Raw genomic sequence first — 17,085 nt, 5'->3', positions numbered from 1 at the left:
TTTGAACTGTGGTGTTGGCGAAGACTCTTGAGAGTCCCTTGGACTGCAAGGAGATCCAACCAGTCCATCCTAAAGGAAATCAGTCCTGAATGTTCATTGGAAGGACTGATGCTGAAGCTGAAACTCCAATACTTTGGCCACCTGTTGTGAAGAGCTGACTCATTTGAAAAAACCCTGATGCTGGGAAAGATTGAAGGTGGGAGGAGAAGGGGACGAGAGAGGATGAGATGGTTGAATGGCATCACCGCCTCAATGGACAGGAATTTGAGTAAGCTCCAGGAGTAATGATGGACAGGAAGGCCTGGCGTGCTACAGTCCATGGGATCGGAAATATTTGGACACGACTGAGCGACTGAACTGAACTGAACTGAACTGATCTCTTCTCATCTTGGTTCCTCAAGCTATTCATTTCTCAAGGTTCGTTGTCTGAGTTTACTGTGAGGCAACTATGTTCTCTAATTCCAGATTATTCCTCCTTACTGCCTGATCTGATGTTCCCTCGTTGATTTCCTGAGCTGTATTCTCTGGCCAAGCTTCTCATCTAGTCTCAATAAAGTCAAAGCAACCCAGGTTTTAGCTGGTGCACACTTCAAATTAATTACTCAATTGTAATTATTTACCTACTTCCCAGATTTTTTCCCCCTACAAATCTAAAATTCATTAGTATTGAAAGTCTTTTTCTTTCCCCAGAGGCACTAGAGGCCTAAGTTGCCTATTAACAGTCAACTCTTAATGGGTAGTTCTAGCTATTTAATACATGTTCCCAGCACATTGAACATTTGCAAGGGAGGGTTATTAGGTGTAACTAACGAAATTTCTTCCCTTATTCTCCCTTCTTTTTAGTCTCCCAAAGACCATTAAAGTCCAATTAAATCAAAGTCAGCTCATTAAGAAACAAAATAGTAATGTGTTTGTCACAGTAAACCTTTTTTCTCATTTCTGGAATGCTGATACTAAGAATTATGAAGTCATACAGTGCATTCTGCTTTGATTTTCTTACAGGTAAAGGTGGTGGTATTTGATAAAACTGGAACCATTACCCATGGAACCCCAGTAGTGAATCAAGTAAAGGTTCTAGTGGAAAGTAACAGAATGTCACGCAATAAGATCCTGGCTATTGTGGGAACTGCTGAAAGTAACAGTGAACACCCTCTGGGAGCAGCCATAACCAAATACTGCAAGCAGGTACAATTTTTCCCTTGTTTATTCATGATTTACATATATAATTCGTATGAAACTAGAGAGACTTGTGTTTTCTAATTTTATTTTGTATGTCTTAATTTCTTCATACAGAAAAGTATAAAGATGAAAATGAAAATTAACTCTAACCCTACAGCACAGATAACCTCAGTCAACTAAGAAATAAAAAAGAAATAATACATATTTATGGGAGGAAATTTTAGATAGTTCAGCATTACATAATGAAAAAGGAAAGCCTCATTCCCTGCCCCTTTCCATAATTCCTCTCTCCAAAGTTTAACAAGTATTAACCTGTTAACAGGCTTTTTGAACAACAGCTTTATTGAGATAAAATTCACATACTCTAAAGTTCATGCTTGGAAAGTGTACAATAATTTTCAGTATATTTACAAAAGTGTGCATCTGTTAACCATTTTTAGTGTATATACCAACATTTGTTATTTTTAAACTTTACATAGAAAGGTGATAATACAATGACCAGTCTTTGGTGTTTTTTAAACATTTGTATTAAGTGATTTTTTTCCTTATCAAGACATACAGATTTGCTTCATTGTTTTTAATCCCTGTATTATATTCCGTTGTATGATTGGCTTTTTGGCTCTTAAAACCTGTAGTTAACATCCTTGTCAGCTTTTGCAAGTTTATCTCTAATGTTTAATGCCTATCAATGTAATTGCTGGATCAAAGGATAGGTATAGTTAAATTTTGATGAATGTTACCAGCGCTCAAATGGCAAATGTTATCAACACCCACACAAAAAGGTATACCAGTTTATACTTTTACCAGAAGTTGAATGACATTTCCCCACATTCTCACTAACACTTAATTTTTCCAATTCAGTAAGTAAAAAATATTTATTCATTGACTGTTTACTTTGCATTGTCTTAATTGTGAATAAAGTTGAGCATCTTTCCACATGCGTATTGGTTATTTGCATTTCTTTCTATACCCTGTTTGCTTGTATCTGTTGCCTATTTTTTTATAAGATTGTTTACCTTTTCTTATTGATTTGTGTAAGTTCTTTGTAAATTATCTCACATAATTTTTCTGTTAAAATGTGGCAGTTTCACCATTGATGTTGCCATTTCTTTATTTGTTCTTTCCTTTTTACCTATTAACTATTACTGATCTGGCTTCTATACACCCAAATCAAACAATGGAGAGGACAAAGATATAAAGAGCCAGGAAACAGTGATGGTCACCAGAATTCTTTGGCTTACTAAGGACACAGAATCATACTAGAGAGGCCCTCTGGTAACTAAAGGCTCTGTTCTTTGTTACCCTTTGCCCTGTACTAAATAGAAAATCTAACTTGACAATAGAATTAAATATTTAACTTGTAATTCTCTACTGGAAAGGACAGAGAATATTGATAAACCTTCCACATTTTCTTCCCCTAAATTTGGTATAAATCTTATGGAGTGGGATTTTTTTTAAGTATTATGAGGTTCTCCTGTAACTTTGAACATTATACTCAAAATGCTCTGTTCCTTTGTCCTTATCAAAACCCACTGTCAAATAGGCAATGATAAGTGACAGTTTTATTCTAAACATTTAGAATTAACCAGGCCTGTAGATTGTATCTAAACATTTAGAATTAACCAGCAATAATCTTTGATCTTGCTAATGATGACCTTGGATTGTTAGAACAGCAGAAGAAATCCTTCTGTTTCTATTTGTTAGGAGCTGGACACTGAAACCTTGGGTACCTGCATAGATTTCCAGGTTGTGCCAGGCTGTGGCATTAACTGTAAAGTCACCAATATTGAAGGCTTGCTACACAAGAATAACTGGAAGATAGAGGAAAATAATATTAAAAATGCATCCCTGGTTCAAATAGATGAGAGTAATGAACAGTCATCAACTTCGTCTTCCATGATTATTGATGCTCAGTTCTCAAGTAAGCTAATTTTTTTTGTAGTACCACTTATGGGACAGTTATTAACAGGTATCTAACCTTATAAATTGAACTGTTACATAAGAAACAAAGATTGGCATCATGGTTTCATTCTTGTAAATCAGTTTCACCACAGGCCTTCTAATTATTTCACTGAATTGCTTAAGAATGTTTTTCAGCTTCACTCCTTGATTACAATAGAGGGTGATAAACCCTAGCTCTAGCTGATTTTCCATCTTAGTTCAGCTGTCTTTATTTCTCACCACAACTGCTCCAGACCTTTTGCATCTTTCACAAGCTCTTATGGCCTTCTCCCTAGTTCTCTAAGCAAATTGCCTGGCTTATTTTTCACACAGAAATTTAAGATTCTCAGACATGTGTTCTTTCCATTTCTTTTCTCTTTTTTTGCCTAGAATGTTTCCGTTTTCAGAGAAAAAAGTATACCTTTTCTTACCTAATGAATCCCTTCATCTTTGGTCCAGATCTCACCCTCTCTTGATTCCTCAAGGACCTCACACTCTGTTATAGTATATCCCCTTGCTGCTTTTATTTTCCAACTCTTTGTCATAGCTCCTTCTCCTAAACATAGAAACATTTCTCCCATCAAAATCACTGTATTCCCATCTAGATTTTTGTCCCATCTGTCTGTCTTTTCATTAATATCCAAGCTTCTAGAAGGACTAGTCGAAGCTGGCTGAATTCACTGCACAGTCTGACTTCAGCCTCATCCATACTAGTGAAACTATTTTAAGTTCACCAATGACCTTGTTTAGTCCCCTCTCCAGTGGTTAGTTTTCAGTCTTCATTGCTGCATGACTTCGCTAAGGCATTTGACAATGTTGACCATTTCTTCTTTCCTAAATTTTTTTTCTCCCTTGATTCCATGACCCTGCTTTCTCTAGAGTCTCCTCTCACCAATTTGGCTGTTCTTTTTAATCTTCACCTGATTCCTCTTTTCTCCTCCTCTCAAATGTTGGGTGTCCTCAGAGTTTTGGTCTTTTGTCTTTTGCTGATTTTACATATTCTCTCTATATAATCTTGTTCATGCTTATTGCTTATTCTACCACTTGTAGGGTTTCCACCGCCACTCTAAAATCCGTATCTGCAGCAACACCACTTTACCAAGTTTCTTGTTGGTCTATCCATCTGACCAAAACCAAGATATATATACCTAAGTGTACTTGCACCTCCCCACACATTTGTACTTGAGTAATTTTGCTAACATTCAAACCTGATTATATCACTTTCTGACTAATACCTTTTATTGCAGTGGTTTATAACCTATTTTTGAGTCATGAACCTTTGGAGGAATGAGATAAAAGCTATTCCCACTACTCAGAAAATTTCTGATTTGCACATTTGTATATATCCGTAAGCCCCTCCGTGGAAATCTGTTAAGGATCCTGGCTTTATAGGCTCTCCATCTCTGACAGGACAAAGTCCAGTCTCTCTGTGTTTTGTTCAAGATCTATTCCCCATGATATGTCTCCTGCCTCCCTGCACCACCCATCTTGTGTTTCTCCACTGTCACCCATGTACCCTGTGTTTTGTTCTTATGGAACTACTTAAAGTTTCTCTGTACATCGTGTCATTTCATGCCTGTTAGATCACTTTATTTACTATTTTCTCATCTTTGAAGACTCAGCTCACATCTCTCTTTAGTGAAGCCTCCACTGACTGACATACATAGGCAGAGATATTTGCTCTTCCTTTTTAGTCATAACTATACTTTATCTGGCACACTGCATGATAATTCTTTATTTATCTGCCTGATTCTACTAAGTTGTGATTTCTTTATTATTTGTCTATGAATTCATAGTATCAAGCACACTGACACATAGTGATTTCGTTCATCTGACAGGTTTTATAAGCACTGTTCAAGATACTAAAGAATCAGCAGTGAGCAGAATAGACAAAGACCCTATCTCATGGAGTTTACATTCCTGGTGAAAGAACGCTAGACAGTGTGCAAATAAGCAAGTAGAGTCTGTCTGATGGATAGTGCTGTGAAGAAAATGAAGAAGAGCAAGTGGTATTGGGCATGCTAGGGAATGCTATTTTATATAAACTGATCAGGGTAGGCCTCATTGAGAAGGTGCTGTTCGAGCAAAAACCTAAGGCGAGGGAGGAAGAATATGTGAATATCTGTGACAAAAGCATTCCAGTTAGGAGGAATAGTGAGTACAGAAGCCTTAGCTTGACTAGTTTGAGGAATCCTGTGGCTAGAACAGAGAAAATGATTGGGAATTTTGTAAGGAGTTTGGTTTTTACTGTGAGGTGGAAAGCCGTTGGAGAGTTTTGAGCATAGAAGTGACAGAATCTGACTTAATATTTTAAAAGTATTACTTGGGCTTCTTTGGTAAAAATATACTGTTTCCGTGGGTAGGGACAAGGACAGAAGCAAGGGGATAAGTTAGTGGGCTGTTGCCATAATCTAGGTAAAAGATGATGGCTTGGACCAATGTAATAACAGTAGAGGTTGTAAGAAGTGGTCAAATTCTGGATGTATCTTTTTTTTTTTTTTTTGACCATGCCACGTGGCTTGTGGGATCTTAGTTCCTCCACCAGGAATCAAACCTGTGCCCCTTTGCAATGGAAGTCCTAACCACTGAACTGCCAGGGACTTCCCCAGGATGTGTCTTGAATGGAGAGATGACTGATATATCTCACATATTGGAAATGGGGTATGAGAGAAACAAGAGTCAAGAATTAGGCCAAAGTTTGCAGCCTAACCAATTTAGAAGGATGGGGTTACCATTCAAACAAGATGGAGATCACAGGAGAGATAATGTTGAGGAAAAGTGATTAGAAGTTCAGTTTTTGACATGTTAAGTTTGAGTGCCTATTAGGTGTTCAAGTAGAGATGTTGTGTAAATAGTCTATCAAGGAGGCAGGTGGCTATACAAGTCTGTAGACTTGGGAGTCATCCATTTATAGATCTGTGCTATCCAGTGTGGTAGCTACTAGTTTCATGTGACTATTTAAATTAATTAAAATTTAGTTTAAAACTCAGCCCTTCAGCCATACTAGTCACATTTCAGTGCTCAATAGCCTCATGTTGTTAGTGTCTACTGTATTAAACAGCAGATGTAGAATATTTCTGTCATGACAGAAAGTTCTGTTGGACAGTGCTGATGATATAGGTGGTCTTTAAAGTGATGAGACTGCATAAAATCTTCAAAGAGTTGGGAATTCCCTGGTGGTCCAGTGCTTAGGGGGCTTCCACAGTGGTTCAGCAGTAGAGAATCCACCTGCAATGTGGGAGATGTGGGTTCGATCCCTGGGTCAGGAAGATCTCTTAGAGGAGGGCATGGCAACCCACTCCAGTATTGCCTGGAGAATCCCATGGACAGAGGAGCCTGGTGGACTATAGTTCATGGGGTCTCAAAGAGTCAGCCATGACTGAAGCAACTGAGTATTCACACATGCCAGTGATTAGGACCAGGCACTTTGACTGCCATGGGCCTGGGTTCGATCCCTGGTCAGAGAACTAAGATTCTGTAAACCATGAGGTGAGCCCCCCAAAAAAATCAGGAAATGAGAGTAGATTGGTGGGGAAGAGGTTTAAGGATTAAGCCCTGCAACACTACAAATTAAGAGGTCAGGGAGATGAAGAATGATCAGTAAAGAAAACAGAAGTGGTAGGAGGTAACTCATAAGAATGTGGTGCTCTAGAAGCCAAATGAAGAAAGTATTTCAAGGAGAGAATGGTCAACTGTGTTAAATGCTAATAGGGCAAGTAAGATGAAGACTAAGAATTACCCTTTACATTTATTAAAGATCACTGGTGTACCATATGAACAATTCTTTGGCATAAGAGAGACAAAAGTTCTATTGGAACAGGTTCACAGGAGAATGGGAAGCTGATACAGACAACACTGTAGGAGTTTTGCTATGAACAGAAGCAAAGAAATGGGGCAGTAGCTAGAGAGATAAATGAGATCTGTTTTGTTTTATTTTTTAAAAATAGGACTGTGTGCAGCAGAAGTAGAAAATACGATGATGCAGAAGAGAGAGGAGAGAATTGTTGGAGAGATGTTCTGAAATAGGCAAAGGAGAGGGATCTATTTATGCAAGTGGAGAAGTTGGCCTTAAATAGGAGTTGGGGCTGTTTATAGTAACAGAAAAGAAACTAGATCAGTATGTACAGAGGCTTAGGTAGTTGGGTATATATGGCAATGAGAGCTTCTGGAAGTTCTTTTCTGATTGCTTTTATTTTCTTTCTGAAGTAAGAAGCACATCATCATCTGGTATGAGAATGGGAGAAGAAAAGGTATAAAATAGCCAGCTAGAAGGAATGGAGAATGAATGGACTAGGGAAATACAGTAGAATTGCCAGAAAGCAGTAAGGACCCACTTAAAGTTAGTAAGATATCATTGTAGTTCTGTGTTCTTATCTAACCATTGATGGTTGTACTGATGTACACTAAATATTTTTAACTTTATTCAATTGTCATGGAAGATCATAAGGAAATGTTGAATGGAAAACATCACCAAGAAAGTAATGCTTGAACTAGCTTTTAAGGAATATGATGCAATTTGGTGTTTGGAGAGGAGAGGTGAGGACCTCCAGGTGGAGGCAGCAACATGTGCAAAGGCCCAGAGGCATAGAAGAGCAGAGTGTCTTCCTTGAACATTTGGAAATCACTGTTTAGGCTATGTTCTACCAAAAAACCAATGTAGTAACTGCAAGCTTAGAGAGGAAGAATGTCCCTAAAGGGTTGTTATAAACATTAAACGAGTTCACTAGATGTTTCTTCTGTACTTTCTTTCAGATACTCTTAATGCTCAGCAGTACAAAGTTCTCATTGGCAACCGGGAGTGGATGATTAGAAATGGTCTTGCCATTAATAGTAATGTAAATGATTCCATGACTGAACATGAGAGAAGAGGTCGGACTGCTGTACTGGTAGCAGTTGATGGTAAGGTTTTCCTTAAGTACACTGTGACTCAGTGTTGTGATCTCAATTGTTTTCTGTGTATTTTTGAGAGACATCTGAACTATGAGGGTTATTCAAAAGCAGCCTGAATGCAAAATAAAAAATGTCAGCAATACATAATTGCTACTGATTAATTTAAAATTATCTTGCATATGCCTGGCTTTTATTAAATTATTTCTTAGGGTAAGTTTATAGCTGTGAGATTAATTAGTTAACATTTATAATCTTTGCTAAGTATGAAGGTAGTATCTTTCTATGGCCTTTTTAGGTCCAGGAAAAAAGCAGAAAATACCATTTACTTTCATTTTTGAAATAAAATAGCTACTTGCAGTGATTTTTTTCCCCCAGTGTAAAATGCCAGTTTTGTTTTCATCCACCCCTTCACCTTTGAAAGGAAGAAAGTATTGGGTTTCAGTTTCATTTGCCTTTAAATTAGCTGAAGTGTTTGGAGCTCCTGGCAATACTTCTCTAAAGGAAGAATGTAAGTCTTTTAGTATATCCAGTAAAGTTTATTTTCATTTTCCTATTATTACCTTCATTAGTAACCCCTACATCACTCTGAGATTTTCACAGCCAAGAATAGCAGCTTACTGTGGGGTTACTGTGGGGTTACTGTGGGGTTTGTGGTATTTTCACAACCAAGAATAGAGGCTTACTGTGGGGTTGTGTGGTCTTGGGGGTATTTGGAGTTAAGCTAAGCCCCGAACAACTTTGTTTAACAAAAATCATTTATTTCTGAAATTTTAAGTCAGAATGTTATTCTGCTTTCACCATATTCCAAATTCTATTTTCTGCTGCTCCTATATTAGATGAGCTGTGCGGTTTGATAGCTATTGCTGATACAGTGAAGCCCGAAGCAGAACTGGCTGTCCGTATTCTGAAATCTATGGGCTTAGAAGTAGTTCTGATGACTGGAGACAACAGTAAAACAGCTAGATCTATTGCTTCTCAGGTAATGGGTTTACTTAGTAGTTGGGGTGGGAGTATATGTTAACTTCTAACTCTTCACGTACATTTTCTTTCTTGCCTTCAGGTGCTAAAGAATTGGTACTACCTATTATATTCATTATCCCTGAGTAGCCATACCTGGTTCCTTAAAAAAGAATTGACATACTGTCTGCACAGGAAGGACTTTGTGCTTTTTTCTGGAACTGTTATAAGTAAAAAGCTATTTGCTTAATTCATGAGATGCTTAGTGACATTGTACACAGTTTCTGTTGATGCTTCCTTTGAAATGTTGCTCGTAGTCTCTACCAGTGCTGCCAGCCTAAGCTAGGCTCTCATCCTCTCATGCCTAAAGTACAGCAGTAGCTCCATGCATGACCCTCTCTAGTCCATCCTGGATACCACTGATAGAACGAACCATCTCTTCCGTAGCATTTTCCTGCTACTGATCCCCCACTTTTGCGTTCCCTTTAAAACTTTTCTCATGTTAGTCTTTTCTACTTTGGAATGCCTTCTCCCCTCTTCTATTGACTAATAGAAGTAATATATAAATACTGTCTTGTATAAAAAGATACAGAAGAATATAAAGTAAGAAGTTTGTCACCCTTTTCCCAAGCTCCCTGTCCAGCCCTGTCCCCTTACACTTTCTCATATACTTATTGTTCATATACAGATGTATAGTTCTGGTATTTTCAATATAAATTGGATCATTTTTGTACAAATTGTTTAGCAGTTTACTTTCTTTCAGATAATAATATGTATGCCTTGTCCATGTCCGTGGAGCTTTGTCCATGTCTGAACATACAAAGTTACTTCATTCTTTCTACATCATTGCATTGAATTCCATGGTGTGAATGTATCATAATTGGCTTAACCATTCCTCTAAAAAAAAATAATAATTTATGTGCTTTTGAAAATTTTGTTGTTACAACTAAGGCAGTAATATACATCCTTGGGCATACATCTTTTTATACATGTATAAGAATGTCCAAAATATAGCTAGGAGTGGAATTCCTTAACCAAATGACATGCACACTTTGATAGATGCTGGTACATGCCCTCCAAAATGACAGTACACATTTACATACCCACCAACAGTATCTAAGAGAGCTCATTTTCCTGTAGTCTTACTATCCCTAGATATTACTAATATTTTAAAATTTGGACATCTGGTAGGTGGAAAATGAAGGCTCCTCATCATATAAAATGATGAACCATCATTGTTATGTATATAAAATCACTATGTAAAATAATTAATATTTTATATAAAATATAACAGTTATATTTTAGGCTTTGTTGTTTTTGTTATTTAGTTGCTCAGTCATGTCTGACTCTTTTTGACCCCATAGACTGTAGCCCACCAGGCTTCCCTGTCCATGAAATTTCCCAAGCAAGACCAGGGGTTGAACCTGCATCTCCTGCATTGGCAGACAGATTCTTTACCACTGAACCACCAGGGAAGCCCTGTATTTCACGTACTCAGTAATATTTCTTGAAATGAGTGGAGTTTGTTTTTCCTCATGTAGGTTGGCATTACTAAAGTGTTTGCTGAAGTTCTACCTTCCCACAAGGTTGCTAAGGTGAAGCAACTTCAAGAGGAGGGGAAACGGGTAGCAATGGTAGGAGACGGAATCAATGACTCCCCAGCTCTGGCCATGGCTAATGTTGGAATTGCTATTGGCACAGGCACAGACGTAGCCATTGAAGCAGCTGATGTGGTTTTGATAAGGGTAAGTCTGGTGGCCTGACCTTTGAGGAGTGTGAGACTGCTCTGCATGGTCAGAGATAATGTTGTATATTGAACATATTTCCATCCTCCTGGCCTTTGAGAAAGGGAGAATTCAGGATGGGAGTATGAGAAGTCTTAGTAATTACTTTCAGACTTTCTCAATTCAGGGGAGCAAATGAGAACGACAAGCTTCTAAATGAAGAATTAAATTTAGGAATATACATAGAACACAATTATCTTCAGCAAGTACTTGCTGAAGTTATTTTAGTGGGGTTTAGTCCCTGTACCAGCATACAACCCTAAAAGTGTTTTCAGAACCCTGAGAAAAAAATTCTGAAAAACCTCTTCCAAGACTGACTCAAATTTTTAGCAGTATCTGAGATTTGAGTTAATTCACATATTTCCCTAAGATACATATCATCTTTGTCATACATAGTGTCAAATACAAGTTACTAGTTAAGTTAGAATCTGTTGTTAATATCATAAATATTTCTGTTCTCAGAATGATCTTCTGGATGTAGTGGCAAGTATTGATTTATCAAGGAAGACAGTCAAGAGGATTCGGATAAATTTTGTCTTTGCTCTAATTTATAATCTGATTGGAATTCCTATAGCTGCTGGTATGTGATGGGTAACTTGTATTGCTTTTTTCCTGAAGTCGTTAGATGCCTACCATATTGGAAGTTTTAGTCTTCTTCTTACTAGTTTTGAGCCCAGTTTTGTATGTAGCCTGCTGGTATGGTGAGAGATAACATTAAAGTGAAAGTGAAAGTCACTCAGTCATCTCCGACTCTTTGCGACCCCATAGACTATACAGTCCATGGAATTCTCCAGGTCAGAATACTGGAGTGGGTAGCCTTTCCTTTCTCCAGGGGATCTTCCCAACCCAGGGATCAAACCCAGGTCTCCTGCATTGCAGACAGATTCTTTACCAGCTGAGCCACAAGGGAAGCCCAAGAATACTGGAGTGGGTAGCCTATCCCTTCTCCAGTGGATCTTCCCAACCAAGGAATTGAACCAGAGTCTTCTGGATTGCGGGCAGATTCTTTACCAACTGAGCTATCAGGGAAAATCAGTAATTTAACTTTTTAGCATTTTCATTATGCCTTAAAATGTATAATCATTCAGACAGGTTTATTTTATTTTACCGTTTTTCCCCTCCAACTTTGTATTTTGAAATTTTCAAACCTACAAAAGTAAGGGAAAAAATGATATAATAAAATCTGTATACCCTTCACCTAAATTCACAGTTAATATATCTTGCCACATTGCTTCATCTCTTTCTCCATATGTACTTATTTACTTGGTCATTTATTATTATTGCTGAAGAGAATAAATTTACCTTTAATCTCACTACCCAAATACAACTACTGTTGGTATTTTAGTTTCTACATGTCTTTCTGATCTTTTTTACTCTGTATCAGTTTTTATCTTGTTTCATTTTTGTAATCATAACATACAGAGAATGTTCTTAATGTTTTAAAATACCAACAGTTTTTTTAGGTTGGGGAGCCAGGGGTGTGTGTGTGTGTGTGTGTGTGTGTGTGTGTGTGAGAGAGAGAGAGAGAGAGAGAGAGAGAGAGAGATTGAACAAAAGAATATGACCCCCAAAAAAGCAGGTTACAATTATTCAATAAGCATCTGATCATCCCTGTTACCTAGGGGCTTGGTAGGTGTTAACAATAACATGAGAAAAATAGTTATCAGACTTCCCTGGTGGTCCAGTGATTAAGAATCCTCCTGCCAATTCAGGGGACACGGGTTCAATCTTCCCTGGTCTGGGAAGATCCCAAATGCCGTGGAGCAACTAAGCCTGTGAGCCACAACTACTGGAGCCCATGCTTCTCAATTACTGAAGCCATCACAGTGAGAAGCCTGCGCACTGCAGTGAAGAGTAGCCCCTGCTTGTTGCAACTAGAGAAAGCCCATGTACAACAACGAAGACCCAGCACAACCAAAAATAAATAAAAACTAAATAATTTTTTTAAAAAAGAAAGAAAAATAATTATCACTTTCTTTTTGTTCTCTCTGGTTAGAGAGCCAAAGATGAACATGAAGAACATAAGAACAGTTACAAAGCTGGTTATCAACAGGGAAAAACAGATACAGAGAGGACAAAGTAAAAGAACAATCAAAGTCCAGGGAGATTAATTCATGGAGCAAGTTATTTTTGAAAAATTATACAAGTAATATATGGTCACTGTAGAAAAAGTATAAAAATACAGATTAGCACATAAAAAACTACAAGTACAGTAAATCTATCTCATCTCTATCATTTGAACAAATTTTAAAATGTCTGTCAAAACCAAGTGTAGATAAGTTTGTAGAATATGAACTCTAATACATTATTGGGGGGTTTGTGATCTGGTATAGCCACTTTGGAGAACAACTGAGAAGCATCTACCTAAAGTTGAAGGTGTGCCCATGTTATAATCCAGCTGTTTCACCTCTAGGTATGTACCCTAGGGAAGTTCTCAAACATGCACAAGGAGACATGTACAAGAATGTTCACAGCAACACCGTGTTAGTGAAAAATTGGCAATGACATAAATCTATACCAACAGGAGGATAAATTGCTGATTAAATATTGAGGAAGGAAATGTTTGTATATATGAATTAGGAACACATTGGTAATGTGTTTAGTACTGTCTGCTCTAATTAATCCAAACTTATTTCCTAGGAGTTTTTATGCCCATTGGTTTGGTTTTGCAGCCCTGGATGGGATCTGCTGCAATGGCTGCTTCATCTGTTTCAGTAGTACTTTCTTCACTCTTCCTTAAACTGTAAGTATAATGACTTGCTCACGCTTCTCTTTTGTATTCCTTTTATCATCCACAGTCAGTCTTGCTAGGTTTTATTCTTGTATTGATTAATGATAAGCCCAAACTGTTTTTAATAATAAATATTAACTTTATGTAATTATCACCTTGTGTAGTCTATACAGAGCAACCACAAGCACTGAGGGGTGTAATATCTAGTACACTGGCTCTGAGAAGTAGGATTTCTGATCATGTGACCTCATACAAGTCCTTTTGAGCTAATTTCCTAGCAGGGACCACCTTTATACATTTCATACTATCCAAATCTCTTCATTTTTGAATGTAACAAGTGCCTGGTTCACATTTGATTATTTCAAACTAGTATACTTTTGCATCTTTCCAGTTACAGGAAACCAACTTATGAGAATTATGAACTACATGCCCGAAACCAAATGGGACAGAAAAGTCCTTCAGAAATAAGTGTTCATGTTGGAATAGATGATACCTCAAGAAATTCTCCTAAACTGGGTTTGCTGGACCGAATTGTTAATTACAGTAGAGCCTCCATAAATTCACTACTGTCTGATAAACGATCACTGAACAGCGTTGGTACCAGTGAACCTGACAAGCATTCACTCCTGGTCGGAGACTGCAGGGAAGATGACGACAGTGCGTTATAACAGGCCACAGAGAATGCTGCTAGATGATGTCGTCCTGCACTGACACAGTATTCATGATCACCTTAGGTTTTTAAAATATTGCAAGGCTTTATGTTGGTCTCATGCTCTCATTTTAGGGAATCTGTTTGAATTGCATTTGTCTGATGGCAAAAATATCTTTTTCAGGGCATCAGCTCAGAACCTAGCTTTATTGAAAATGAAATTCCAGTATTTTTTGTTTTCACTAGCAACAGATAAGGCAGAGCAGTGAGGTTTACAAGTCCTACAGCTGAAGATGTTGAATTGCTGCTGAAGTCATAAATAATTTTTTATTTGACTAAAAGTTCAAGAAAAGATAATTAAACATTGTAAAATTTGAGTGCATAATCTTGAGATTCTTGAGCCCTTCTCCCTGCCTGCCAGATTAGGGAGCAGTGGCTTTCAAAGCACTGTATAAAACGTCTAGTTTTTGAAGGAAAACAGTAGAAATTGTTTAAAAATAGACGTGCCTTATTTATTACAGACTTTCTTCCCCTCTTATTCTCCCTGCATCTTGGTTTTTGTGGTTGCTTTCTTAGATGCCCCAGTGTGTTTACTTTTGTTATGTTCTTTCAAGTGAGCTAAGTGTAGATAGCTTCTCATTGACAAAAGTAACTGACGACTTTTCCAGTACCTTCTTTGTTTCTTTATCTTGTAGTTCAAAGACCTTAAGGGCCTATACACTATATAGTTCCCTGCTTCCCATCTTTCCACTGTTAAAAAAAAATACATCAGATTCTTCCTTCAGTGACTCCTTCAGTTCAGTTCATTTCAGTTCAGTTGCTTAGTTGGCTCTGACTCTTTGCGACCCCATGAATCGCTGCACGCCAAGCTCCCTGTCCATCTCCTGGAGTTCACTCAAACTCACGTCCATTGAGTCAGTGATGCCATCCAGCCATCTCATCCTCTGTCGTCCCCTTTTCCTCCTGCCCCCAATCCCTCCCAGCATTAGAGTCTTTTCCAGTGAGTCAACTCTTCACATGAGGTGGCCAAAGTATTGGAGTTTCAGCTTTAGCATCATTCCTTCCAAAGAACACCCAGGGTTGATCTCCTTTAGAATGGACTGGTTGGATCTCCTTGCAGTCCAAGGGACTCTCAAGAGTCTTCTCCAACACCACAGTTCAAAAGCATCAATTCTTCAGCGCTCAGCTTTCTTCACAGTCCAACTCTCACATCCATACATGACCACTGGAAAAACCATAGCCTTGACTAAATGGACCATTGTTGGCAAAGTAATATCTCTGCTTTTCAATAAGCTATCTAGGTTGGTCATAACTTTTCTTCCAAGGAGTAAGCGTCTTTTAATTTCATGGTTGCAGTCACCATCTGCAGTGATTTTGGAGCCCAAAAAGATAAAGTCTGACACTGTTTCCACTGTTTCCCCATCTATTTGCCATGAAGTGATGGGACCGGATGCCATAATCTTAGTTTTCTGAATGTTGAGCTTTAAGCCAACTTTTTCACTTTCCTCTTTTACTTTCATCAAGAGGCTTTTTAGTTCCTCTTCACTTTCTGCCATAAGGGTGGTGTCATCTGCATATCTGAGGTTATTGATATTTCTCCCAGCAATCTTGATTCCAGCTTGTGTTTCTTCCAGCCCAGCGTTTTTCATGATGTACTCTGCATAGAAGTTAAATAAGCAGGGTGACAATATACAGCCTTGACGTACTCCTTTTCCTATTTGGAACCAGTCTGTTGTTCCATGTCCAGTTCTAACTGTTGCTTCTTGACCTGCATACGCTCTGTGTAATCTTTCAGTTCACTCCTGCTGAGTTCAGCTATAAGTTCTTAATATTTCAGCCTCTATTCAGGAACTTAAGATTTTGTGCCACTTCTACAATTGATTTTTTTTTCCCAAAAGATTGACACTACCATCTTTAACATATACTGGTCATAAAGTTACCTTGTTGTTATTCTTGCTGTTGTTCAGTCACTCAGTCACATCTAACTCTATGCCACCCCATGGATTGCAGCATGCCAGGTTTCACTGTCCTTCACCATCTCCCAGAGCTTGCTCAAACTCATGTGTATGAAGTCGGTGATGTCATCCAACCATCTCATCCTGTGTTGTCCCCTTCTCTTCCTGCCATGAATCTTTGCCAGCATCAGTCTTTTCCAGTGAGTCATTTCTTCGCATCAGATGGCCAAAGTATTGGAGCTTCAGCTTCAGCATCCGTCCTTCCAATGAATATTCAGGACTGATTTCCTTTAGGATTGACTGGTTTGATCTCCTTGCAGTCCAAGGGACTCTCAAGAGTCTTCTCCAACACCACAGTTTAAAAGCATCAATTCTTCTGTGCTTAGCTTTCTTTATGTCCAACTCTCACATCCATAAGTGACTACTGGAAAAACCACACCTTTGACTATATGGACCTTTGTTGGCAAAGTAATATCTCTGCTTTTTAATATGCTGTCTAGATTGGTCATAGCTTTTCTTCCAAGGAACAAGTGTCTTTTAATTTCATAGCTATGGTCACAGTCTGTGACTGGAACCCAAGAAAATAAAGTCTGTCACTGTTTCCATTTATCCCCCATCTATTTGCCCTGAAGTGATGGGACTAAATGCCATGATATTCGTTTTTTGAATATTGAGTTTTATTTTTTGGAAACAGTTTATTTTCCATCAACCAAATTTCCATTTTGGTGGAAGTTTGTGGAAGTTCTACAAGTGTTTGGAAGAACAGCTTATGACCGCTCATTGGTGGTTCCTACCCATTCCGTGGCCTGGGCGGTGGAGGCTGCAGACCAGTCTTCAGTGGAAGGCTGAGCACTCCATTGAGTTTTAAGTCAGCTTTTTCACTGTCCACTTTGACTTTCATCTAGAGGCTGTTTAGTTCCTCATCACTTTCTACCATAAGTGTGGTGTCATCTACATATCTGAGGTTGTTGATATTTCTCCTGCCAGTCTTGATTCCAG

The 17,085-nt window shown here is 38.2% G+C and overlaps 1 protein-coding gene across 1 annotated transcript in view; it reads left to right on the top strand.

Moving 5' to 3' along the window:
* ATP7A (ATPase copper transporting alpha) overlaps nt 1-14,150 on the top strand; it is a 74,755-nt gene extending 60,605 nt beyond the window's left edge. Inside the window, exons 15-22 of the mRNA XM_052662806.1 lie at nt 1,003-1,185; nt 2,884-3,100; nt 7,873-8,019; nt 8,847-8,989; nt 10,509-10,712; nt 11,214-11,331; nt 13,392-13,494; nt 13,874-14,150. Of these exons, the coding sequence (XP_052518766.1) occupies nt 1,003-1,185; nt 2,884-3,100; nt 7,873-8,019; nt 8,847-8,989; nt 10,509-10,712; nt 11,214-11,331; nt 13,392-13,494; nt 13,874-14,150 (1,392 nt within the window). The remainder of the gene's footprint in view (nt 1-1,002; nt 1,186-2,883; nt 3,101-7,872; nt 8,020-8,846; nt 8,990-10,508; nt 10,713-11,213; nt 11,332-13,391; nt 13,495-13,873) is intronic.
* The last annotated feature ends 2,935 nt before the right edge of the window (nt 14,151-17,085 follow it).

This window comes from Budorcas taxicolor, chromosome X (genome assembly GCF_023091745.1).
Source record: "Budorcas taxicolor isolate Tak-1 chromosome X, Takin1.1, whole genome shotgun sequence".
Taxonomy (NCBI): Eukaryota; Metazoa; Chordata; class Mammalia; order Artiodactyla; family Bovidae; genus Budorcas; species Budorcas taxicolor.
The sequence above is the reverse complement of the archived record's forward strand: the minus strand, read 5'-3'. Positions and strand labels throughout refer to the sequence as shown.